Genomic DNA, 27,143 nt, shown 5'->3' with positions numbered 1-27,143 from the left:
ATCGAATACACAAGTTTCTTCTGTTTCTGTACGTGTAATGAGTTCCTTGTTCAGGCTGCCCTGTATTTCTTTCCTTTCAGGTGTCTTCCTTAGTAGTACCCACTTGAACTTTTTGGTGTTTCCTAAACTGCACTTCCACTTGTTGACATGTTGTAATATATATTCTAAGCTGCTTTTATAGAAAATTTTCAACTACCTCAAAAAAACCTAACCTCATTAATTTCTCCTGAATCTACTAACATTTTCAGTTGTTTTTTTTTTTTGACATCAGAATCAGAAGTGACAAATGCTTCACTTTTTCTGGATTCTAAATTGTTTACAAGATTTTCAATGTTCATGGCTACTTCTGTAGCTAAAATATTATCGTTTTCATTTAAGCTAATGTATGTTTGGAACGTAGACACTTGATCTCTTGCAAATGACAACCACAATTTCAAAGGGATCTTTAAACAATTTTCACAACATAACAGGGCAGTTTTCTTGAGAAAGAAAATAAGAACGAAACCCATCCTTAAAATTCTGTCAATTGATGGACCCAAGGACAAAAATCTTGTATTTCCATGCTCTAACAATTTAGTGTAATAACTCTTTCCTGCAAATAATAATAGATTTAGTTTAATCCTTTATCCCAGTGAGAGCAAACAAAGTTTGCGCCTGAAAATATCTTCAGGACTAAATATAGTGTTGTACTATCTTATCCAGTAAGTAGTGCAACACCAAGGCAACTCGTGGCAAAGGTGGAGCAAGCTACCAGGCACTTCTAACCCAGTATCTCCCATAATGCAAAACACATTTCCTATGTGGATATGTATACTGTTATGCATTAAAGGGATTGGCCATCTACCCAGACTAGTTTCGACCTTTATTGAGGTCTCTTCAGTGGGAGCCAGGCCCAGAGCTGGAGATACCAGGCAGAAGCAGTAGCAAGTCATCTGTGCCTATGGGAGTTGCCAAAAGGTTTATCACCTTTTTTAAAAATTACTCTGGATTTAGAGAAAGATGTTGAAAATTTATTTATCACTAGGTTAGACTATAATAGATTTAGTTTAATCCTTTATCCCAGTGAGAGCAAACAAAGTTTGCGCCTGAAAATATCTTCAGGACTAAATATAGTGTTGTACTATCTTATCCAGTAAGTAGTGCAACACCAAGGCAACTCGTGGCAAAGGTGGAGCAAGCTACCAGGCACTTCTAACCCAGTATCTCCCATAATGCAAAACACATTTCCTATGTGGATATGTATACTGTTATGCATTAAAGGGATTGGCCATCTACCCAGACTAGTTTCGACCTTTATTGAGGTCTCTTCAGTGGGAGCCAGGCCCAGAGCTGGAGATACCAGGCAGAAGCAGTAGCAAGTCATCTGTGTCTATGGGAGTTGCCAAAAGGTTTATCACCTTTTTTAAAAATTACTCTGGATTTAGAGAAAGATGTTGAAAATTTATTTATCACTAGGTTAGACTATACTGAAGACCCACTGAAGAGACCTCAATAAAGGTCGAAACTAGTCTGGGTAGATGGCCAATCCCTTTAATGCATAACAGTATACATATCCACATAGGAAATGTGTTTTGCATTATGGGAGATACTGGGTTAGAAGTGCCTGGTAGCTTGCTCCACCTTTGCCACGAGTTGCCTTGGTGTTGCACTACTTACTGGATAAGATAGTACAACACTATATTTAGTCCTGAAGATATTTTCAGGCGCAAACTTTGTTTGCTCTCACTGGGATAAAGGATTAAACTAAATCTATTATAGTCTAACCTAGTGATAAATAAATTTTCAACATCTTTCCTGCAAAGTCGCAAAAGTTTTTCAGTTCTTCAGCTCTGACTGTGTGTGTGTGTGTGTGTGTGTGTGTGTGTGTGTGTATATATATATATATTGAAGTATTTGTATTTTCAGCATCCTTATGTTTCTGGCTATGTAGATGTTGGTTGATGTCACTTCTACCTTTATGAGCAACAGAAAAATGGACATTACAATGTTGGCATACCACTTCTGTTCCATCACAGCTTGTTCAGTTTAATAAATCTGAATTCTTTCTGGAGATCATTAAAACTGTAGTTTTGCCTCTTTGACATTGCAAGGATAGACTTAAAGCCTTAAAAAATATGAAATTTAAACCACCAGCATTGAATAACAAAGCCACGGTTAGCATACAGGCAACAACAAAAACTAACACTACAGCAGAACAGATTCTGTGTCTGAGATGCACAAGTTTAGCCAACATGTATTTTTTATTTTCTCTGAATAAATCACTGCAGATAGCAATACTTAGTATTGAACAATGCGATTCCATGGTTACACAAATTACTGGTATCCATGATATTGAAATAATAATTTATGATTGACCAATATTAAAGTAAATTTAATAAAAATGTCAATATATATTTGACATTTTTATTAAAATGACAGGATGGCTGAGAAAAAAAAAAAAAAAAAAAAAAAAAAAAACAGCACTGTCCAAAATGGTACATATGGTCAGCCTATACAATGATCATAATCATTACTGAATAAATAAACAACATATATTTGTTGTTTTAAGGATACTTGCGACATAAGACTGAATGATATAATCACGTAATCACAAGAAAGATATTTATTTAACCAAATATTTCGGTCTGGAAATAGCAGACCATCGTCGGTGGTATTACAAGAACAGTTTAAAAAATATACAAGCTAGAATACTAACAATAGATCGTTGAAATTAGAACATGCCGCGTGATGTTATATCACTAAGTATGAAACGAAATATTTTGAAGTAGAAACATGATTGAATTTGCTATTAAAAAAAAAAAAAAAAAAAAAAAAAAAAAAAAAAAAAAAAATTAATGAGTAATCTTGATTAGGCTTTCCCAGATTTTTGATATAGATATGCAGTCATTACGATTCAGGTTGGGATGATGGAGCAAGGCCTCCACGCTTTCCTTGAAAAAAAAAAAATTTTTTTTTTTTTTTTTCAAGGAAATCCAAGAATCCAAGAACATCAATCATCCATTCTTCACAATAAACCTGAAAAGTCTGGTTTGGCTCAACACGGGATTGAAACTGACCACAGCATCCTTTGGTCCAAAACGCGCCTCTTACATAGATCCTGTTATAGGTTCGAACGTTTGTTCAAGGAAAGCGTGGAGGCCTTGCTCCATCATCCCAACCTGAATCGTAATGACTGCATATCTATATCAAAAATCTGGGAAAGCCTAATCAAGATTACTCATTAATTTTTTTTTTTTTTTTTTTTAATAGCAAATTCAATCATGTTTCTACTTCAAAATATTTCGTTTCATACTTAGTGATATAACATCACGCGGCATGTTCTAATTTCAACGATCTATTGTTAGTATTCTAGCTTGTATATTTTTTAAACTGTTCTTGTAATACCACCGACGATGGTCTGCTATTTCCAGACCGAAATATTTGGTTAAATAAATATCTTTCTTGTGATTACGTGATTATATCATTAAACAACATATAAAAATGAAATAGAAATAAATATGCATCAAACTGTACAGGATGATTTGCTCACTTAGCACTCCAATGCATATGTAATTCATGCCATGATTAGATGAATCATCTAATTAACAATTATTACTTAGGTGGATGTGCTCCTTTCCTATAGTCATTACGCTATATCAGGCTGCAGGTGCTGTTTGTCATTAGTAAGTAATTCATACTTTGCAAACAAACTGCTTTCTTTCTCATAAGTATTTATTATTATGCTCATTATAAATATGAACATTCAAGTCTGTTGATTATAAGAGGACGTGTAATTTGTTCCACCTCACAGAAACTTAATACCCCAACTGGCCATGACATCTATAGACGTCCAGCTAAATCTGAATATGATTCTGTAACACCTATTGAATAACATGGATAAGAAGGGAAGTTTGGTCTTACTATTTCATCCACCTTGGCCAGGTGGCAGGTTAATGAACACATTGTAAATTATTATACCATATTTGAGTATTTTTGGTCAAATACCAGAAATTCCAGCTGCCATTCCACACTTTAGCTTTTTGTTAGGTTTTTTCTACCTGAAATGTATTGATAGATACTTCTGTTTGCATTCCTCGAGTATTTGCCACTACTGTGCTGTCATTGCTTATTTCATTTAGCAATCTTTCAAAATGATTACTTCAGACATATGGAATATATTTATCTTCAGTTTTCATATCACTTTTTTTTTCATCTCAATCCTTTCACATCTTACTCTTTCATCCATTTTTAAGCTTTTTCAACAGCCTGCAGAATATTTTGCCACCTTTCTAATATATATTTTCTATGTTCTTAGCAAAGTCTTCCCATGACTTGTTTTGTAACCAGTTTGTACTGTGTTTCTTACATTTTTCTCTGTATTCTCTCAGGGCACAAACTGACTTCCTTGTCAAGATTCCAACATTGTCAGATCTTATATTTCTATCTTCTATCAATCCACCTATATCTTAGTCTTCTTCTTTTTTCTGCCAACCTGGAAGAGAACATCTGTTTTGCTAATCTTTCCTCTCCCATTCTGTTTAAGTGACCATACCACCTGAGATTAGCTCTGTTAACACATTCCTGGATGCTAACAACATCAAGTTCTTACTTAATATCTTTGTTTTTAATACAATATTGCCATTGATGCCATCTGTTCACACCCCTAATCTTTCTCAGGACTCTCATATCTGCAGTCTCTAGTCTTTGGTCAAGTGTTTTACTTTTGCCACAGCTCTCAGATTAGTTAAAATTGGTTTGAACACTGTCTTGTATACAGCTAATTTAGTGTTTTGACTAATTTCTCTCTTATTCCATATGAATTTATTCAGTTGACTTCCTACCATACCACTTTGTTGATTCTGTTGTCTACTTCCATATTTAATTTACCATCTTCACTAAAAATCATGCCTAAGTAGCTGAAATGTTTTTCTTGTTCTATACGTTCTCCATTCAAAATGCAGTTGATATTTTCAATGCTTCTGCCTATTTTCATTGTGTTTGTCTTGTTATTGCTAACCTTCATACCATATCCATTACAACAGTTAATCAATTTAGTGAGGGAATCTTGCAGACTTGTAGTGGATTTATTTAGAAGTATGACATCATCTGCATAAAGCAAAGAACTGACATTAACATCTCCAATTTTGATATATTAGGTTTAATACCACATTCCTTCATAATGTGATCCATATAGATAATATATAATAACATATAATAACAGAGGAAATAATGTATATCCTTCTCTGACACCAGATTTAACATTAAACCATCTTTCTATACATCCTTCAATTCTAACTGCTGACTTACAACTCAAATAAAGACTAAGTATTGCTTGATGCCCACCAACACCATACAACTGCAGGGTTTGAATAGCTTCTCTGTTGGCACCTTGTCATATGCTTTTTTCCAGATCTACAAAACTTAAATACAGATCTTTGGAATATTCCCATGACTTCAAATCTATTTGTCATAAAGTGAAAATCTGATCCTGACAGCTTCTATTTGGCCTGAATTCAGCTTGTTCTTCACCAAGCTTCTCTTCCACAATTCTTCTCAACCATTTCTCAAGCATACTGGCATAAATCTTACCAGGAACACTCGGTAGAGAAATACCCCTGTAATTCAGTTTTATTTCCCTTTTTATATATGGGTACTATGAGAGCTCTACTCCAATCATCTGGAATCCCCCCCTCCCCGCTGTCCCGGCCTTCTGAACTATGCAGTGCAGCCACTGTAAGACTTTTATACCTCCATACTTGAGCATTTCTGGTCGAATATCATCTACTCCTGTTGTCTTTCCACATCTCAGGCTTTTTCTACTTCAAGTATGGATATGTATTCCTGATTGCATGCCTGGTCAGTGTTTTCTATCACTGTGCTGTCATCACTGCTAGTTTCATTTAGCAATTTTTCGAAGTAATTACTCCAAACTTCAAGGATATGAATGGGATACAACAATCACACGCTACTCTGTCTTACAGAACCATAGACTTGAGACCCATAATCCACCTTTAAATGTAAAAGTGCACAATAAAGACAAAGCAACAAAGATCAATCTGCATCCCATCAGTAGAGGATGGAGTGCAAAGGCCATTCAATGCTCTCTTGCACTTTTCTCTTAGTTGACGAATGTGTGCAAGATATGTAAGTTTTCTGTCAAAGATGAGGCCCAAGAATTTGGCTTCTTTTGCTACTGGCATAACAGTTTGTTCCATTCTTAATTCAGGATCTGGGTGAAGAGTGCATTTTTGGCAGAAGTGTATATACACTTTTTTTTTTCTCATGAAAGTCTGAACCCATTACTAAGAATCCATAGAGATACTCGTCTGATATTCAACAGGTTGAGGGCTTACCTTTATGAGGTTTATATTTATGAATTGATTTTGAGAAAGATGGACGACTAGTGTCCATCTCTTTCTCCGTAAAAATATTCAATACATCACCTGATGCGTCAGGATCATCTGCTAAATTTAATTTAATTATGGCAAAGAGCAAAGTATCCATTTTTTCTGTTGGGTTGTCTAGTGGTTTCTTTGCACCGATATCCTTGCCATTATTTTTTTTACAAGTGGGTTCTCATTGAATGAAACTGTTTTTGGCATTGTTTAAGGAGTAAGAACATACGTCATTCAACTGATGTGCTCCATAGAGAAACAGTCAGGTTCATAAAGTTCAGATATGGTGAAATTATCCAGCCTGGCTGGCCGAGTGGTTAGCATATCCACTCTCCAGCCAAAAGGCTGCGGGTTCGAATTCTGCTGTGGGCATGGATGTTTGTGATTGTGGAAATACCAGTGGTAGTGGTTGGTGGTAGATGGCATTGGTGTAGTTGCAGTCAGTTGGAGAGAGCGCGGTAGAGCAGGTGTCCTCCCTCGATGAGTCTTTGGACTCCCTGGAGGTGTCTAATAATAATAATAATAAATAATAAATTACTGGATGGTAGAACAGGCATATGAGCTTGAGATGCTGTTGATATTTTCTTGAATACCACCTTCTCAGCATAAGAGAATTTCATGACAGGTGTGGTGGTGGCTAACTTCCTTTTTTGCATCTTGATATGACATATTTTGTTCTTTTTTATTCCTTTTTCATCCTTCCACCTCTGACATGCATGGAAGTAGGCTGGATGGTTTTCCTATACAATTGCCACATCAGGAACAGATGATTAGTTAGTTATTTTTGATTTTTATGGCAGAAACACATCAAGAGTCATACTGTGCCAGGATACAGCAGTACATATAGTAAAAGGTTAGTTGTACGAATCACTAACATCCATGCCCCCCCCCCCCCCTCCCCTGGCAGGATTTGAACCTGCAGCCTCTTGGTTGGAGAACAGATATGCTACCACTCAGCCAACCAGGCTGGCCTCACAGATGGTAAAGCCACAACAAGCAGTTTGGGCATGCCCATATTTCTGAGATTTAAAAATCTCAGGGAATTGGGAATGTATAGCCTAACAGGGCAGTTGAGATATGCTGCTCTTACAGATGTTGGAGGTTTAAGTGTATTAAAAGTGAGGATGATATTCCAGGTCAGAACCAGATGACCATCCTTATGTATTAGAATGTATCTCAAGTTCTGAACATATCTCCTCATTGGGAATATCAAGGAGACCCCATTCTGATATTACTCCTCTACAAGAATTCAGTGTTTTATGAGGTGTTACTGTGGACTAGTTTTTCATAATGTTGCTGACATGATGTTTCCACAAGGATATCACCAGAATGCAGTTTCTTAATTGTTTTGGAAGAATCTGCTATTTCTTCTAAACCCTCTTGAATAAAGAAGGGTGACATTTTTCCCTATTGGCTTTTCACCTGTTACATAGATGATGAGGTTCCTGAAATATTGGAGGATGAAGAATTCATGCTCAAGAGATCTTTTGTTCAGCACTAGAGCTCCCCCACTCACCATGAAGCCACATATGGATGTCCACTGACTGGCAAGCAATGACTGTGCTTGGGAGTAGAATGCGAGGGCTACCCCGGATGCTATATCAGCAACAAAGTGAGCCTTGAGCCCTGTTCCCAGAACATGGGATAGGATGCTTACTGCAACACTGTTAATCCATGCAGGCAAGCCCACTAGCCAACTGATTCTGGTCAGACCATCCAGGAACAGAGACCAATGCACTGCAAGACTACTAAGATTCCTCTTTGCTGTGTTGCACTGCATAGCAAACATAGTAGCAGGTCATTGGATTTCAGTGATGGTATTCTAGGATACTAAAAAAAGACCAAGGAGAAGTAGAGTGCAGAATATGCAAAGAAAAGGAAAAATAAAAAAAAGAGGAAGAACAAAAAGGACCAGTACCATCAATGGGAAGTTCCCTAAACCATGAACTAGTGCCCCATGAGGAGGGGGGAAATGATGAATCAAATGAATTATAAATTCTGAAAAGGATAATTTTGAAAATTAAAAATTTTTCAAAAACCAAGTTTAAAGACCAAAAAGGAGCAAAAAATAGCAAAATTATAAAATAAATATAATCATCGTCATATGATACACAGCACAAAACTGACTATGAACTGAGATGTGGTTAAGATTATCATATTAGTCCATTTGATTCATCATTTTTTCTTGTTTACTAGTGCATCATTATAAACAACATTTTCTTATTGCAGGTGCTTGGCTCAATCAAGTGAGGATGACAAAATATTTGGCCTCAAATATTTTGTCATCCTTACCTTCTGAAAATATACAATGTCTTTTAAAATGAATCTTCAAGTATTAACTGTCAATTATATTAGTCTTTTAACTTAGCTTCTGGTCAGAGATATGGAGTAACTCCATTACCTACTAAGCTCTGCTAATATTGTGTTATCTCACATTAGGAGAAACATGAAACTTTATTTTTTTAGAAAAATAAGTTCTAAAGTAGGATATTACAACTTACAGCTACTACAAGCAGAAATGGGATAAGTGTCTAGCTTTAGAGCATATGAGGTCCAAATTCTTTTCAAGACGAGTGGCTAGTGTTTGGAATAGGCTGCTCTTAGATGCTGTAGCTGCATCTTTGGTGATGTGTTCGATGAGGGGGGGGGGTATGATAAGTATTTATAAGTGATTAAAATCGCTCTCCCTTGATAAGTCCTTGGACTTCCTGAAGTGGAATGCATGATAACAGTAATACAGAGAAATCACATCCGAAAAAGGTATGTAAAGTTTTTTTTTCTAATTTTAATTTCTTCCATTTTTTAAAACTAGTATGATGATTTGAAGTATGGGGTAGCCCCAGAAATTCAAGCTTGCTGATCACATTTCTGTTTATTCCAAATACTTATTGAAAAAAAAAAAAAAAAAAAAAACCTATTCATTCATCCCACTAAATATCAAAATTTCTGGAGATATTTATTCTGAAGAACCAGTCTAAAGGGAAAATACCTGCCACCCTTTGAAGGAAAAAAAAGTTCACTAAATTCACCATGAACCTGTGTAGCTCAGTGGATGTGGCGCTTGCACACCACGGTGCTTGACCGCACGAAGGAAGACTGTTTTGAATCTAGTCGTCGACTAAAGGAAATTTTTCTAAGTCTTTTTTCGACTGGTTCCCGAGTTAGTCGATCTCTGGCACAGGCAAGTGAGTTTTTTCTCCCAGAAACTCGGGTTTTTCGTACCATAAACTCAAGAAAATTGACCGTAGAATCCACATTATTTCGGACATTAAATATATTGTGTTAGGGTTAGGAACCACGAGATGGCGGCACTTGTTGAGTCATCTCTCTTCGCTGCACGCCACTTAATTAGTGATAGCCTTGGGCCAGCTATCTCTGATTGGCTGCCAGTGGAGACTGAACTTCCTACTCAGTCTGCAAAGTTAGATAGGACTAAATGACCTCGCCTACTCCCTATACGGAAATAAAAAGGCGTTAGCTAATTTTTATTTATTTTTTTTTAAATTCACCATAGCAAAACTTGCTAATAATGAACTGTACTTTTTGGCTATTGTGAATTTGTAATAGTGTGTAAGATGAACTAGGTAACTTCATATGCAAGTGATGTTTCCAACTATTCCATTCATAAAGAAAGTGTTATTATTATGGTATCTTATATTAAAGACAACATTTCTTAGTGTGTTCATGTTTTGATTATATATTGCACTTTCAAATAATCACACTGGTTGGGGGAAAAAATCAGAATTTTTATTTTTTATTCTAACTTTTTTATTAGCCCAAAGTGAAAATTAAAAACAAATAAGTTAATTCAGTCATATAATTAATACTTGTAAATCTTTAACACTATACAACTAATGCATACCCTTCTTCTGTGTTTCACTCTTGCAGAAAACAACTAAGGACCATAAAATGGATTTAACCTCTGTCTATAAGGAACACTTGTTTTGAAAAGGAATTGCTCTTCTTCATCTTCATTATAACCTTTTAAATGAGCCTGACCAGGAATCTAAAAGTTTTAATTATGAAAAACATTTTTAATACAGCTGTTTACAATAACAGAGCACTAATTATTATTTCAATTTACCTACCTAATATTACTTTAAAAACACAATGAACTATGCATAAACAACTGTTTACATGTACATAATATCAAGTATGCCTTTGATAAACTGATATATACTCAATGGCCAAAATATCAGACTAGATTATTTAAATGATATAGTATGCATTGGATATAAGATAAAAGAATCAATAAATGCACAGATAAAATAGAAGTTGGAATAGAAAGGTATAACAAATATGATTAAATACACCTACAAATAAAAGTTAGGAAAGACTTAAAAATTAATTAAAAAGAAAAAAAATTAAAAACATACTTGTACAATGGTGCAAGTAGTAAAAGGTTACAAGATAAAGCAGAACACAGAAGAATAAGAGCTATTGAGAGAAATAAGAAATGATCAAAAATAAAATAAAACCCAATGTTAAATAAAGCATGCAAGTAGATATCAGAGAAACAGTAATTGTATTAAGACAACAAATTGTCTATACTTTATCATAATTATGATCAGATAATGAAAATGATGAAGTTATAATAATAGAAAAATTACAAAAAATAAGCAATACTTAAAAAAAATAACTTAAAATATACAATTTAGAGAAAGACATTTTATTTCAGGGAAAAAAAAAATATATAAAAGAGTTTATAAAGCAGAACACTGGAATTAGATGGGATTTTTTTAGGTGTAGATACACAAACTAATAAATAGTAAAGACTAACAAAGATGACAATCACTATGTAGTCACAGAAGAGACTGATGTTTTTAAAAATATTTCTAATTGGTCCTTGCATTGTCCAGCATGTTTATGTGCATGCATTTGGATAATGATGGCTATGATGTATTCAGACAAGTTGATCCTAAACATAATATAAAATATTATTTTTAGGATCTAATGTCACAGCAATGGATGGTGTACAAGTTCAGATTTATCCCATAATACTTGATGTCTCATTGCTAAAGTGTCTTGTGGGTCAGCTGAAGAGAACACGTGATGATACAGCTGAGGCCCTTCCATGGTATTCAATATCTCAGACATGTCCTTCAATATGTTGCTCAATTGAGTTTTCTGTCTGACCGTAATAAGATGACTGGCTATCACATCACATGTGCTCTCTTCAGCTGATCTACAAGACACTTTGGCAATGAGACATCAAGTGTTATGGGATAAATTGGAACTATTACACCATTACTATGACATGATTGAGAGAAAAATTTGGGGATCCTTGGATATAGCATTAGATCCTAAACATCTAAATATACATCTAAGAATCAACTTGTCTGAATATAGACATATTCATGAAACAGCAAAATCTACATATTTACATATATTATATACGCATACACACACATTGTAGTCCTCCCCTTATCCACAGGGTCACTTTCTGTGGTTTCAGTTATCCACAGTCACCCCTGTCCGAAAATATTAAATGGAAAATTCCAGAAATAAACAATTTATAAGTTTTAAATTGCATGCCGTTCTGAGTAATGTGATGAAATCTCATGCCATCCTGCCTGGGGACGTGAATCACCCTTTGTCCAGCATATTCACACTATTTACCATATATATGGGCAGGTAGCACATATATGCTACCCGCCCATTAGATTTAGTCACTTAGTATCCATCCAAAAATATTAAATGATAAAAGTTCAGAACTGAACATTCCATAAGTTTTAAATTGTGTGCAATTCTGAATAGTTCTCGGTTATCAGATAAACTGTGTGGTATTGCAGTGCCCATGTTCGAGTAACCCTTATTTTACTTAATAATAGCGCAAAGCACAATAGTAGTGATACTGGCAATTCAGATATGCCAAAGAGGAGCTGTAAAGTGTTTCCTTTAAGTGAAAAGGTGAAAGTTGTCAACTACATAAGGAAAAAATAATCATATGCTGAGGTTGCTAAGATTGCATTCACATAACTTTTATTACAGTATATTGTTACAACTGTTCTATTATTAGTTATTTTTTGTTAATCTCTTACTGTGCCTAATTTATAACTTAAACTTTATTACAGGTATGTATAGGGAAAACAATATATATATATGGGTTCATACACACACACACACACACACCCTTATCCTGCATGGATAAGGTGTGTGTGTGTGTAATACTTGACATGAAACTATTCTTGTTTTAATCCTTTTCTGAAGCATGAACAAACAAAGTTTGTGCAGGAAGTATCTTCACATCTAGTCTAATTGTATAGAGTTTACATTAAATGCCTCCATATCTCATGATGTAGAAACATTACAGGAAGGGCCACTACCCAGGAAGATACCAAAGTTAAATCAATGCAGAAATCATATACACTGCTTGACTTAAATTAAGGAACATCCCTTAATAATAGTCACCCCTCACAACAATATAGCACTCTCTCAATGTTCCTTCATACTGTTTAAATCATGTCCAAGAGCTCAGCTGGTAACAACAATCACTTCTGCAGAGCTCTCCTAAGTCCATGAAGGTTTTGGGGATGGGGTTTGAGAGCAGCAACACATCTACCTAGAGCATCCCTATGTTCAGTAGAATTAAAGTGAAGAGACCTGGCTGGCTAGTATATACACATGATAGCCTCTTCTTGAAGATATTAGTCTGCAAGCTTCACTCAATGAGAATAAGCATTATTATCTTGTAGGATGCCTCCCCTATTGCACCTGCATATGGATGAACATAGTGGTTGGTCCAGGACCTCCTCTTTACAAGTTGTAGTATCGATGGTTCCACTAGGAATCATATAGGTTGGTGCATCCACCTAACTGAAGCCCCCCCCCCCTCCAATCCATCACACTATCTCCACTATGTGTCCCTTTCATGGAAAGTAAAGGAATGATAACGAGTCCCTGATTCTCTCTAGATCAGAGCACACTGGTATTGCATTGTAGAACAAATTGGGACTTATCTATAAACATTACTGACCCTACATTGGTCTGGGGTCCAGTTAATGTGGAGACCATTTCAAGCTTTCTGGCATGGGATGGGGCACATAGTAGACAAACCAGTTGCCTAGCATACAAACCATCTTTTTGAAGTGTTCTATGCACTGTGGAGGCAGATACCAATGTTCCTGTAGCAGAGGCAAGACCAGACAGTATCTCTATCTTCTTGAAGATGTTGGTCCATGAGCTTCGGTTGATGAGAACAAGCATTATCGTCTTGTAGGATGTCTCTCCTATTGCACCTGCATATGAATGAATGAACATAGGTATCAAGGATATAAGTTGCAGCATCCATGGTTCCACTGGGAATCATGCAGGTCGGTGCAACACCTAGCAGCACTATGATGTGCAGCCTTTGCAACACTAACAATATGCCCTCTAAACTTCAGTCTACTGTCAATCATCACTTCCCAAATCTCTAATCTCATCCATTTCCTGCACTACAGACTATCGATATAGTATACAGCCTTATATTTCTGCACTCCAAAATACAACACATTGTACTTATTGATATTGAAACTACAACCCCAGTCCTTTGTCCAAGTAATTCATGTATTCAAATCCAAGTAATTCATGTCAGAGTATTCAAATCTTCCTGAAGGAAATTAACATCAGCAGTGCTACTTATAATACTTCCCAACTTCGCATCATCAACAAACAACTGAAGATCCTCAGTCAGTCCACATGATATATTGTTTACAAACAAGTTAAATAGTAGGGGCCCAAGAACAAAACCCTGGTGCATGCCACTGGTTACTCTCCTTTTTTGAGACACTGCTCCATCATACACACCCTGCTGGTATCATTCAGAGAGCCAATCTCTGATCTATCTAACCAACATACTATCTATTCCAATCCTCTGCCACTTGTAACCAATTTATCATGGATTTTGGATTGTCCATCAATCCAATCCTGTACTCTATTCCTTACTAATCTCTTCAACACCTTGACCACAACTGCAGTTATACAGACTAGCCTATAGTTGGAGACTCCTGTCTTAGAACCATGCTTGTGGAGTGGTAATATTTTGTCTTCTTTTGACTCCTCAGAAACCCACTGCAAAACTTTCATTAAATAACCAGGTCAACAGCATAGCCAACTGTGGTGCACATGTCTTAAGAATATGTGATGATATATCATCCATTCCCACAACCTTATTAACACCTAACCTAACCAACATCTGATACACCTCTGATTCTTTCACTTCCAATTCTTCTAATACCTGCCTCTCTTCTATATATTCATGGCATCATTTACACCCGTATGATATATGCTGATAAAGTGCTTATTCAATAATTCCACTATATCCTATGCAGCTGTTAATCTGCTGCCATGAACTATCCATCAGTGTCAATCTTCCATAATTATTCTTCCTCTTGCTTGCCATATAGCAGAAAAATTCCTTTGAGTTAACCTTGGCCTGACCAGCCAACCTCCCTCTCATACTGCACCTTTTCCTTCATTACCATGATCGTCACCTTTCTATCCTGCACATACTCTTCATGGAACCGATCACCACCAGCTGTCTTGTACCTCCTCCATAACATTTTCTTTTCCAGCACAGCTTGCTTGATTTCACTGTTCATCCACTCCGCTTCGCTCCTACTCTATTTAACCCTTGGTATGAAGTTATATAATGCTTTTGTCAGATACTGCCTTGTGGGTTTCCATGCATTGTCAACATATTTTTCGCTCAACTCATCTACCCAATGTACTGATGCTAACTGACTACAGAGCTTCCTATAATCACCTGCTTTATACTTCCACATGTATCCATTTTTGGCAGTAAGCTTTTCTTGTTTCATCACTTTCCAAACAAGTACCTCATGACCACTCTCACCAACTGGCAACAGTATCAACACCTCATTAACAACTACATCTAACAACGAGGCCAGGGATTTGGGAGTGTTGGTGGATAGGGAGTTGAAGTTTGGGGGGGGGGGAACATCGCAAAAGTGGCTAAATCAGCTCATCAAATCACTTGGTTGCTGAAAAATACTTTGACGAGCAGAGACAAACAGGTTATTATTCCTCTGTATCGAGCCCTGATAAGACCCCCCCCCCACCTAGACTACTGTGTCCAAATTTTGTTGCCAGGGTTTCTTCTTGATAGGGAGGAGGTGTAGAGGATCGAGAGATGAGTGACCAAGATGATAGCAGGTCTATGGAATTAACCTTATGAGAATAGGTTGAAGATTTGTGGGTTGCAGAAATTGGTTGATAGGCAGAAAAGGGGTGATATGATTGAAACATTCAAATTACTGAAGGGTTTCTATAAGATTAATTCAGAAGATATTTTTGAGAATAAGACTGGTGGGGGGAGTACTAGAGGCCATACATAGAAGCTGGGCAAGAGTGTGGTTAGCAAGGGTGTTAGAGCTAGGTTTTTTACTTGGAGTGGTGAATGAGTGGAATAAGCTGCCAGAGTCTGTTGTGGGTGCCATGACTGTAAACGAGTTCAAGGCGAAGTATCATAGATACTGTGTGAATGTTGAATAGTTGTTCTTGACATGATGTTAGGGCCTCCCTCGATGAGTCTAAGAACCCCTTGGAGTTGCCCGTACTACTACTACTATTAATAATAATCTTGTGAAGTTATCACCAAGTCCAAAACATTAAAGCCTCCAGTTACTTCAATCACATGCTGCTTAAGATATTTATCTTTGAGAAATTCCACAAACTCATTCTCCTTGTTATAGGGATGTTAACAATGTTAACATCTTGTGAGGTCCTCTGTGCACAGAGGAGGTAGATACCAATGTTCCTGTTGCAGATGTAAGGTCAGATTGTAGCTAATTCATGTAACACTCCTGTTTTGACGACATGACTTGGAATTGGTTCCACAGCCTGTTAACCATGGCCCGACTCACATGCAATAATTTGGATACCTCTGCCTTACTTTGGCTAGCCTCTAGTCTTAATTCAATTTAATCAATGAATTCCTGAATTTATTGGTTAAATGATGTCCTGCAGCCTTATGCAAGAATTTTGCTATCACGAAATATCTTGTTCTCACTCCAGACATGAAATGTAAAAACCACTCCAAAATGTCCAATGTAATGCTGTTGCTCATTTGCATATAATGCTGACAGTGCCACTCATTTGTATATGATACCCAGACTCAGTATCACTTTTTTACATAATGTACTTGACTCTAATATGTTTCCCCCGTTTTTCTTCTGAGTTATCAAGATTTTTCTGTTTGTTCCTTACTTTATGAAACCAGTGTATTTTCTATATACAAGTAATAAAATGGTATATCACCATATAACTAAATACACCGGATCAGAGAAAGCTGTAGAGATTTTTACTGCAGAGTTACGAAGTATAATTATACTTGATAATAAATTATATTCTTGTTTTAATCCTTACTCAAGTGTAGGCAAACAAAGCTTTTGTGTGAATTACCTTCATGACTAGTTTATATTTTTATACAGAGGCTGGTGACTTCCCATAATGCTTTTGTATTGTGGGAAGAATCACTACCAGAGTGGTTTTAACCTTTATCGACATCACATCACAAGTGGGAACCAGATCCAAGAAGATACCAAGTTTATGTCAATGCTAAAACTCATACATTTTCTATATACAAATAATAAAATGGTATATCACCATGTCATTAAATATTCCAGATAAGAGATAGGATAGTTGCAGAAAGTTTTACTCATTGGTTACAAAGTATATTATATATGACAAGAAATTATATTGTTTTTAATTCTTTACCTAAGTATAATCATGAGTTTGATAATGGTACCCTTCTGATAATGTTTTTACATTATGGGATATTTAAGAAAATGATGTGAAGCCAACAGCCTGTATATACAAGTAGCCTAGCCGTAAAGATACTTCATATGCAAACTTTGTTTGCTTAAGCTTGAGTAACTAACACACACATACCCAACCATCCACCCAACAGGAACCTCACCAAGAAACAGAAAAGGGCAAGTGTTCCTATTTAAAACAAGTAAGGAAATTAAAGTAGATCATCACAACAACTGACTTAGTCAAAACGTAGCCATGTTTGAAATAAGTACAGCAGAGAATTTTTTTTTTTTGCCTAAATTTGTAAGTGTAATGGTTTCAATATAGTAAATATATAGTGAAATATATATTTCACTATATAGTAATTTCATAGTAATTACTATATAATTTTATATATAGTAAATATATTCACCCTCTCTCTCTCTCTCTCTCTCTCACACACACACACACACACACACACACACAGTAAGTCCTCGACTTATACAAATTTGAATTATGCAGATTCATAGATATGTGGTTGGGATACTTTGACTTACATAGAGCAATGCCATCTATCAAGAGCCACTTTGTGAACATAATAGATGGCTAAAACATAGAGCTGAGAGGCTTCAGTTTGGCATAGGTAAGATACTAAAATGGAGGATATTATGGATTCATCCATATTTTATAGCCAAATATAGACACTTAAAAGTTTCAAAAATTTAAGTAAAATACATGAAAAAAGATAAGTTCATAGACATTGTGTGTGTTTACAAAATGAATGAATTGACTGTTAGTACTAACATAAAAGAAAAAGCTTGCATTATGCAGCACATGACAAGTTCAGCCAATGCAATCCTCAATCACTTCAAAAAAATTTGCATATTAATAAAAGAAAGGAAAAATATTGGTGAATTTTATTGAAAATCTGAAATAATGAATGCTGATTCATTGTTTATGCAAGACAAACCCAAGATGATGTATGCTATAACCTAATTTACAAGGGAAAAAAAAACAAACTGCAGTAGAATGGATTGGACATACAGTATTACATATTCATAATTAATATGTAATACTGTTTGTATTATTTTCTTACAATTACATATGCTTTTATATTTAAAAGCATATGTAATTGTAAGCTGCTATAACTAATTATTCTTTGAAACTAATATATATGTAAAAAATGCATCATATTTAAGCCATATTTGATTTACATGGATTTTCAACTAGCACAGAAACATTCAGAACGAATTAATTGCATAAATCGAAATATGGTATATATATAATTTCAAGTGGTTTTGCCAAGAAAAACAAAAATTATATCCACAACAACAAAAATTCTGCACTGCAATATATTCATTCAATAAGAGACATCAGGATTAGTTTCTGTTATAATTCTTTATATATAATTCTAGACTGTTCAAGGATGAATTTCCAACTGTTGATATTTTTGCCATTTTACCAAGAACTGTCATGATGAAAGTGACAAATTCACATTATTCAAAGAATTCTACTCAATAGTCATACTTTTGTAAAATTCTAAGAGTGCATAAAAAATTATGACATGTTTATTACATTGTCAACTAATTTTTGGTAATTTAATCATTTAACAATGCATCCAGCCTGATCAAATTTTTTGAAAAGATTTCAAATCAAAATAGAAACAAATGGAAAAATTTTAGCAGATATCCTAAATTATTAATTTCAATTCAGCCAATGCAAGATAATATTACTTTTATTTATTTATTTACTTTTTTCAATGTGGCTTTGAATAATTTTGTTTTAATCTGTTTGACAAATTTTTCCAATAAAAATTATTTGAATACAACTATTATTATTATTATTATTATTAACATTTGATCTCTATGGAGTCAGAGACTCATCATGGGAGGTACACACTATTGCACACAATGCTCATCCAACAGTGCCTTAAACTGATTCAATGTGTCTACACCTACAACACACACACACACACACACTCAGGCAATGCATTCCACTCACCAACCACTCTCCATGCAAAGAACCTACTGCTTACACCCACCCTGCTTATATGTCTCAATCAAAACAAACTAAAACTGAACTTCATGAACATTTCCTTGCACACATCCTAAATCCCAAATTTTGTTAAGTATTATTCAGGCAGAGCAGAGTTAATGCAATATATAAGATCAGTACCATTTATTATTCTTACTCCAAAGAATAATAAATGGTAAGTGTTATTCTCACAATAAACACTCTAAGTGAAACAAAAACTAGCATGTTACAGGAAATTTTTGTAAAGATTTCTACTACCAAATTTAAATAATATCTGTTCAGATAGAGTTGTAGAATAACTATTTAAAAAAAAAAAAAAAAAAAAAAAAAAAAAAACCCTGATCTAATTGTATTTAGCACAAACACACCTGAAAAAAGTAATACATAATAAAGATGATTTAAAATTTATAGAGGTATGGTCATTTTAAATTCCTGTTACAAAATACATTATATTCCAGAATATTAAATAAGAAACTTACAAGTATGAAGCCTTGCAACTGGAAGAGTTCCTAAGGAGTGGAAGGAGGTAAGACAGTGTAGTAAAATAGATTGTATAAGGATAATGGTAGAATGGGGAAAGAAAACTACAGATTGGTCTGCATTTCTTCTGTGGTTATTAAAATTTAGTAAGAAATATCAAATTAACTTAAATATGTTTAAAATCTTGTACGTAGATTATTATTATATTTTCCTGACCTCCATGGAGCCACAAGAATCATGGGAGGTCAACATTAGTCAACTTAAAGTCTATCATACTATTTCTTAAACTCATCCACAATCTGCACGTTCACCACTCTCTCAGGCAATGCATTCAATGCTCCTACCACTCTCCATGCAAAGAACATACTTATTACCCTTTTACTCACCACTTTTTTTTATTTGTAAGTTCCAGGGATGGTTCTCTGCCCTTGCTCATTTCCCTCATTCTACCTTATGAAAACTCTTCTCGGTGTTAATACCATAATAATCCTTCAACAACTTAAATGTCTCAATCATATTCCCCCTTTGCCTTCTATTCACCAAATTCTGCAGTCTACATGCATCAGCCTATCCTCATATACAATGTTGTACAATACTGATATCATTTTTGTTATCTGTCTCTGCACCCTCTCCAAGGTATCACCTTCAAATCTCAGTGACCAGATCTGAGCACAGAAATCCAGACGTGGTCTGGTCAAAGCTTTATACAGTGGGACCAGCACACTTTTATCTCTCGTAGTCAATGTTCTCCTCAACATTGTTACAATTCTCTGAGATGTCTTCACAATATGTCCTTGGAACTTCAAATCTCTATCCATAATCACCCCAAGATCCCTTGCTTCCTCCACTTCTTCCAGTATAACTCTACCAAGTGAGTATGAAGCATCCCATCTGTGGATCCCGAATTTTGAAAGTTTACATTTAGTTGCATTAAACTGACATCCTCATTCATTTGACCACCTTTCTAGCTTATTCAAATAATCTGCAAACAACTAAACATCACCCTGTAGTCTTGTGACAATATCATTGACATAAAGATTGAAAGTAATGGTCCAGGACTGAACCCTATGGAACTCCACTTGTAACCTTGCTACTCCCTCATACTGCTTCTCCATACACAACTCTTCTAATATTTATCAGAAACCAGTTACCAATCCAATCCACTAACCTGATATCTGACCCCATATGTTGCAAAATAAAAAACAACATTTTCATGTGGCAATGTAAAAATTTGATGTAGCTTAATAATGCCAGAAAGCCTTACATCAATTTTTACAGAAGTCAAGCCCAGTAAGATTATAACCTGTATGTCTGTGTATATTTAAAAGTTTGTTAATGTAAATAATCCCTATGAGAATTGTCCTTACTTGCTGCCCTAAGACAAATCCTAGGATGTGTTGAACTAAGGCAATACCTTGCCACCAGAAAACCGTATGTGTTAGCTCCTTATAAGGACATACAATTTGTTTGTGAAGTGCACCTGTAAATACTCAAGGTCAGTGTTAAACGGACCGACAAACTTCAGACGAATGTCTGCTGCCCGAATCAAATAGGATTAGAGGAATACACCAGAAGAACAAAGAAAGGGTCAGCATCAGTGGAAGAACAAGGGACTGCACCGAAATGTTTGGGGTCCCATATCTTTGTGCAGGGATACGAAAGAAGGCAAATAAAAGGTGTTAGCCCGAAGATCGAGTATCGGTTCCAAGAGTTCCTCATCGGTTGTCAAGAGGTCTTTATCGAGAAGTTGCCAGCGGTTGTCTGTCAGATGTAACCATTGAGGACGCGAATTCAGGAGAAATCATGCCAGTGATCTAAAAGAAAGATGACGGCAGCTGATCCCCCAGGCAAAGCAGATATTTGATGACGAATCTTCGCTGGGAGCTGTTGTCCGAGGGAAGAAATTGCTCCGTTAGTCCAACATGCATGCAAGCATTCCACAAGCCGATAATCTTCGTCTGAAGTACGGCGAGTACAGCATCCAAGAAGCATCACTAAATCTATCGCCAGCGTAAAGGGGGAGAGAAAAACCTGATTCGGGAAAAAACGGTCAGGACTCCAGTTCGAAGCCAAGTACACAGTGGGTAGCAGCCATAAAGTGAGTTGATCTGTTTATTCAATTTTCATGAATTATAGGAGAACTTTATAAGGGGACTGTTAATTTGAGGCTCATGAATTTGAGCATTGTTAATGGTTGAAAATTAGATGTTTTATAATTAATAGAAATTTTTATGTGTAACAGTCAGAGGGTAACTGTTTATCAATGGTGCATTTTGGCTATAGATTTACCTTAATATCAGAAGGAAAGAGCTTTTGTGTGTAATAATATTTCTTATGTGTATAACAGTTAAGAAGTAACAGTTCATTAATAGATACCATTGCTTAGGGTAGTAACTTGTATTTGGAAGCGAGTGGTTAATTTTGTGACATCATTTTCATGAATTGAAATAGCATTTTAAACTTATTGCTGAACTAGGCACATTTTTCTTTAATTGCAATAATAGTGTAAATTGTTTTGTGGTAAATAAATGTGTTGTTTAAATGTTAATAGCTTGTTGCCTGATATTTAATTCTTTGATGCACAGTTCCGAAAAAATATTAGAGCCTATTAGTGGGAACCCAGGAGAAAGGATAGTCAAGGATAGAGAGTAGACCACGACTGCAGATATTAATTAATCAGGGATAATTTGAATGTAATAGGAAAACTACTGGATGCATTTTACACTTCTTGTTACTAGAAAATGGACATCAGTGGTGCAGCTTTTAATCAAATAAATTTTCTGGTGTTCAAAGAATAAGAAGGCAAGTGCAGAAGGCAGTATAGCATAAAGAGATATTAAAGAGATACCAAGGAGTGATAAGGAAGAATAGTTAGAAGTACATAATTATTGCATTAACGTATATACATAGAGTGAACGCAGAGATAAGATAAACAAATTAAGGAAAATATACAATTAGAGGTCTAAAGAAGGGGGCAGATATATAAGAAAGGATAAATAAGGCAAGATATATATAAAATAATAAAATAAATAGCCCCCCCCCACCCGTTTACAGCGTCCTGTCAAATGGCGTTGCAAAATAAAAGAAAAAAATAATGACAGCGTATGCCTTACCCTCATCCTCATCTACTGTAAAAGATAACCAGATTACTAAAACAAGAGCACCCGTTAACAAATCCATGCTGGCCTGCATAAATAATATCACCCTCATCTGCTCAATTCTTTATAAGTTCTTACCAATTTCTCCAAAATCTGAAGAACTACACAAGAAATACAAACAGGCCTATACTTTGATACCTCCATTCGACCACTCCTTATGCAATGGTACTATCTTACTCCTTCCACTCTCCAGGAACTTGCCCCATTGCAAGACTTTTTGGTGAATAGCAAGTTAATGGCACAGTTAGTTCCATAGCACATTCCCTCAAAATGTGGTGAAATTGCATCTAGGCCCCCCCTGCATTATTGACATTTAGAATGCTCAGTATTAGGAATACATCTTCTTCATTCAATTCTAACACTTTGCTAGTAATTATTCTTCTAGGAATAAAACCTGTAGTACCAGGATGGAATACTCTAATAAAGTGATCATTAAATAGCTCAACTATGTCATCTGTTTTGGTCACCCAATTCCCATATCCATCCACTGTTATTTTTCCACCTACTTGAAACAGTAAAAAAAACTTAGACTGAGTCGCCTCTTATTTTCTAATTTTTCTCTCCTTACAATACTAGTCACTTTCTAGCCTGAGCCATATATTTCTCATACAACTGTTCTCTGTCTTTCACAATCTCTTTTTCTTCTGCAATTCCCCTTTTATTCCTTTTTTCATCCATTTGACCCCAAATTTCTTACCTTCTTCACTCAAGATATACAATCTGCCATTGTTGTCAATAACTTATCTCTCATGCATGAATGACCCCCTCTTCCTTTAAATATCTTTCATCCATTGTACTGCTGCAAGCTGGTTTCTAAGTCTATGATAGTCACTAGCCTTATAACTGCTGGCCGAGTGGTTAGCATATACAGTCTCCTTGCAAGATTTGAACCAGGCTGCAAGTTCAAATTCCACAAGGAGCATTGATGTTTGTGATTGTCCTACTAACCATTTACCATATTTACCGCTGTAACCTGTGTCCTGCCGAAGTATGACCCTTGATGTCTGTGCACCATAAAAATCAAATATAACTAACTAGCCTTATAATTCCACATAACTTCCTTCTGTTTTAATACCTACCATGCCTATTTCATCCTTTAAGTAAGGACTACATGGTCACTCACCCAATAGAAGGAAAGTATGACATCTCAGTCAAAATCAGATCCTCTGATGCTATGACCAAATCCAGAACTCTTGATCTTTGGGTTCACTCCACCACATGCTGCCTAAGATAGTTGTCCCCTAAAAAATCCAAAAATTCAGTTTGCTCATTATTGCATGTCGTCTCCTCTGTCCAGTTAATATCGCTATAGTTGAAGCTCTCCATAACGATCGCTTGCTTTGTGCTTGCCAAACTAATTTGCCTAAACATTTCCTGCTCAACACCATCTACTATATTCCCTGGTTTGTAGCAACATCCCAGTAATATCTTGTATACACATTTATCTCACACCATATACTCTCAAAGCCATTAGTGTTTTCTCTCTCCACTGTGATTCTCCACCTTGAGAGGGCACAATTAATCCCTTAACATGAATACCACTCCACCACCACGACGTTTACCTTCCCTATCCTGCCGAAATATGCTATACCATTCAATTTCTATCCCTGTTAGTAGATCTTACTTAGTTACCCAAGTTTCACTGATACTGACAACCTTTGGAGAGACTGAGCCAATCAATTCTACAATAAAAACTGAGCCAATTAATTCCACTATATTACAGAACCTGGTCTTATAATATAGTGTATACCCCCCCCCCCCAATTTCTCAAGCCACTATCCCCCACATGAGGCCATCCCTACAATATTCAATCCATGCATTTGCCTGCCAAGAAAACAACAGTCTCTCAAAATGCCTGCACCCTTCTGTATTCAAATGTAATCCATCTCTTGTACACAGCCTTCTTCTAGCCTCAAACATATTCCACACATTCACATATTTCAGTCCTCTTTTTCTGCATATTCTTGCTATCATCTCATTCATTATTACTGATATTTTCCTCTAATCTGTATTATCATACTGGGGCTCATTATCTTTCCTCAAGCACATTTCTGCTGCACTATCTCTAACATTAACCTCAAATCTTGCACTACATGATTCATGCTATCTCTCAGGTCAGTGGCACACCCAGGGAGGGGGTCAATGGGCCCTGCCCTCCCCAAAGAAAAAGTTAAAAAACACTAGAAAATTTTCCAAAATACTTATTACTATTATTATTGTTCTGGGCAACTCCAAGGAGTCGACAGACTCATCGAGGGAGGCCCTAACATCATGTCAAGAACAACTATTCGACATTCACACAGTATCTATCATACCTTGCCTTGAACTCATTCACGGTCGTAACACCCACAACAGACTCTGGAAGCTTATTCCACTCATTCACTCCTCTCCAAGTAAAAAACCTAGCTCTAACACCCTTGTCAACCACACTCTTGCCCAGCTTCCATTCATGGCCCCCTAGTCCTCCCACCACCAGTCATATTTTCAAAAATATCTTCTGGATCAATCTTATAGAAACCCTTCAGTAATTTGAATGTCTCAATCATATCACCCCTCCTTCACCTATCGACCAATTTCTGCAACCCACAAATCTTCAACCTATTCTCATAAGGTTCATTCCACAGACCTGTTATCATCTTGGTCACTCGTCTCTGGATTCATTTTTCATTTTAAAATGAAAAATTATTAAAATTAATAAATTAATGATTAAAATTCATTTTTTATTTATATTGTATCATGTCTTCTATTTCTATACTACTTATGAATTAGGGGTCACATAAGATGAGAGAACCCTATAGCAGTTTCTCAACCTATGGTCCGTGACGATGGGACAGGTGGTCCACAGGCTTAAATTAACCAAATAAATCTATATATTTTAATTATCCAAACAAAACAAATTAAACTTGAATAAGTAAAAATTATTAAAATAAAATGAATACTTAAAAAAAAATAGCAGCAGAATGACGAGTAATAAAAGAGGGGTGAAGTGAAAAACAATATGGTTTTATTGCTTCCACCTTCCCTTGCTGTTTTGTCAGATTTGAAGTGAATGTGTTATCCACTTGACCACATTTCAACCAATTGCTTGTTGTTTATTGATTTTTATTGTTGAAGGTTTTTTCTCCTTCAACCAAGGCTCAATATATCTTCAGAAGTGCTAAGTAATACTTGGACAAAATGTGTTGCGAGTTAACTCCAGTATTTATATATTTTTTGGAAATCACGCAAAAAGCAAGCTGCCAATTGAGTTGAAATGCTAACTCTCTTCAACCGAATTCCAATAATATGTGAAACTGCCATAACAGCATTCACTGTGTGTGTGTGTGTATCTTAGTTTTAACACGTTTACAAATTTTAACACTTTCGGTTGAATTTTACTGCTGCCGAGCGAACTCACACAATCTAATTAATAACAACAGTTTTTAGTTAGATACTGTTTGCCAGCGCAACATATGGTTTTGCTTGAGCTATATATACAGCATAGTTTCTATATGAGGGGACATGTGATTTATTAATTAGTGTCATTTTTATCCCAGTTGTCTCTAATTGCACTATTTGTTGAGAAATATATTACGCAGACTGCTTATACCTTATTAACTGACATAATAAAAGTACTTGTTTCTCTTGCCTCTGCAATATAGTGGCTATTGGGGGAGGGTGTGTTGTTTACGGTGGGAGCAAGTTACTATCGCCCTGCTCTGAACGTGTTTCAGCTTTTTTTCATTTGCAAGGTATATGCGAAACTTTTTAATTTCTTTTTTCGTAAAGTAAAATCAGGGGTGAGAGTTATATGCGAGTAAGTACGGTATTTCAATTATGGATAAATACATTGGTACCGTCTTTAAACGGAAAAATATCTCGGATGACAGTGATAATACAAAACGAGTTTGTAAAGATAGTTTGTGTGGTTTCTGAAGAGAAAGAGGCCTGTAACGAAGCCACAGAAACACAGAATTCCATCAGTTGCAATGCGATAATATTAATACGCTTAACGAAAGGTAAGATTTGCTGGCTTGCTGGACACTCGACCAGTGGATCGCATTCAAAGGTAAAAACAATTGATTAGTTTGTAGGAACATTTTTCTGTTTTGTGACTTTTCTCCCTTTACGGTAATTATGCCTACATTACTGTTATTATTAAACAATTGTTTACAGTTTTGAATATGTATATAAGTTAATATCAACAGTAGCCTGATTACGAACGTGTGATGAAAGGAACGGGAGGTTTGGAGCTTCCCCGGATAGTATTCAAAGGTAAATATAATTGGTTATTTTCTATAAGGCCCTGAAACTTATTAGTTTAGAATTTAACCACTGGGAAAGGGTTTGTCAACCTCAAAACTCTGAAACAGAATTTGGA

At 35.7% G+C, this 27,143-nt stretch overlaps 1 protein-coding gene across 1 annotated transcript in view; it reads right to left on the bottom strand.

Annotated features, from left to right (window-relative positions):
- Positions 1 to 10,099: 10,099 nt before the first annotated feature.
- The window catches only part of ND-42 (NADH dehydrogenase (ubiquinone) subunit ND-42), a 137,539-nt gene continuing 120,495 nt past the window's right edge, over positions 10,100 to 27,143 (bottom strand). Inside the window, exon 8 of the mRNA XM_090394848.1 lies at positions 10,100 to 10,380. Coding sequence (XP_090250974.1) covers positions 10,270 to 10,380 — 111 coding nt within the window. The 3' untranslated portion in view covers positions 10,100 to 10,269. The remainder of the gene's footprint in view (positions 10,381 to 27,143) is intronic.

The sequence above is a fragment of the Typopeltis vanoorti genome, chromosome 6, assembly GCF_054136105.1.
Source record: "Typopeltis vanoorti isolate ZY-2024b chromosome 6, IOZ_Tvanoo_1.0, whole genome shotgun sequence".
Classification (NCBI taxonomy): Eukaryota; Metazoa; Arthropoda; class Arachnida; order Uropygi; family Thelyphonidae; genus Typopeltis; species Typopeltis vanoorti.
The sequence above is the reverse complement of the archived record's forward strand: the minus strand, read 5'-3'. Positions and strand labels throughout refer to the sequence as shown.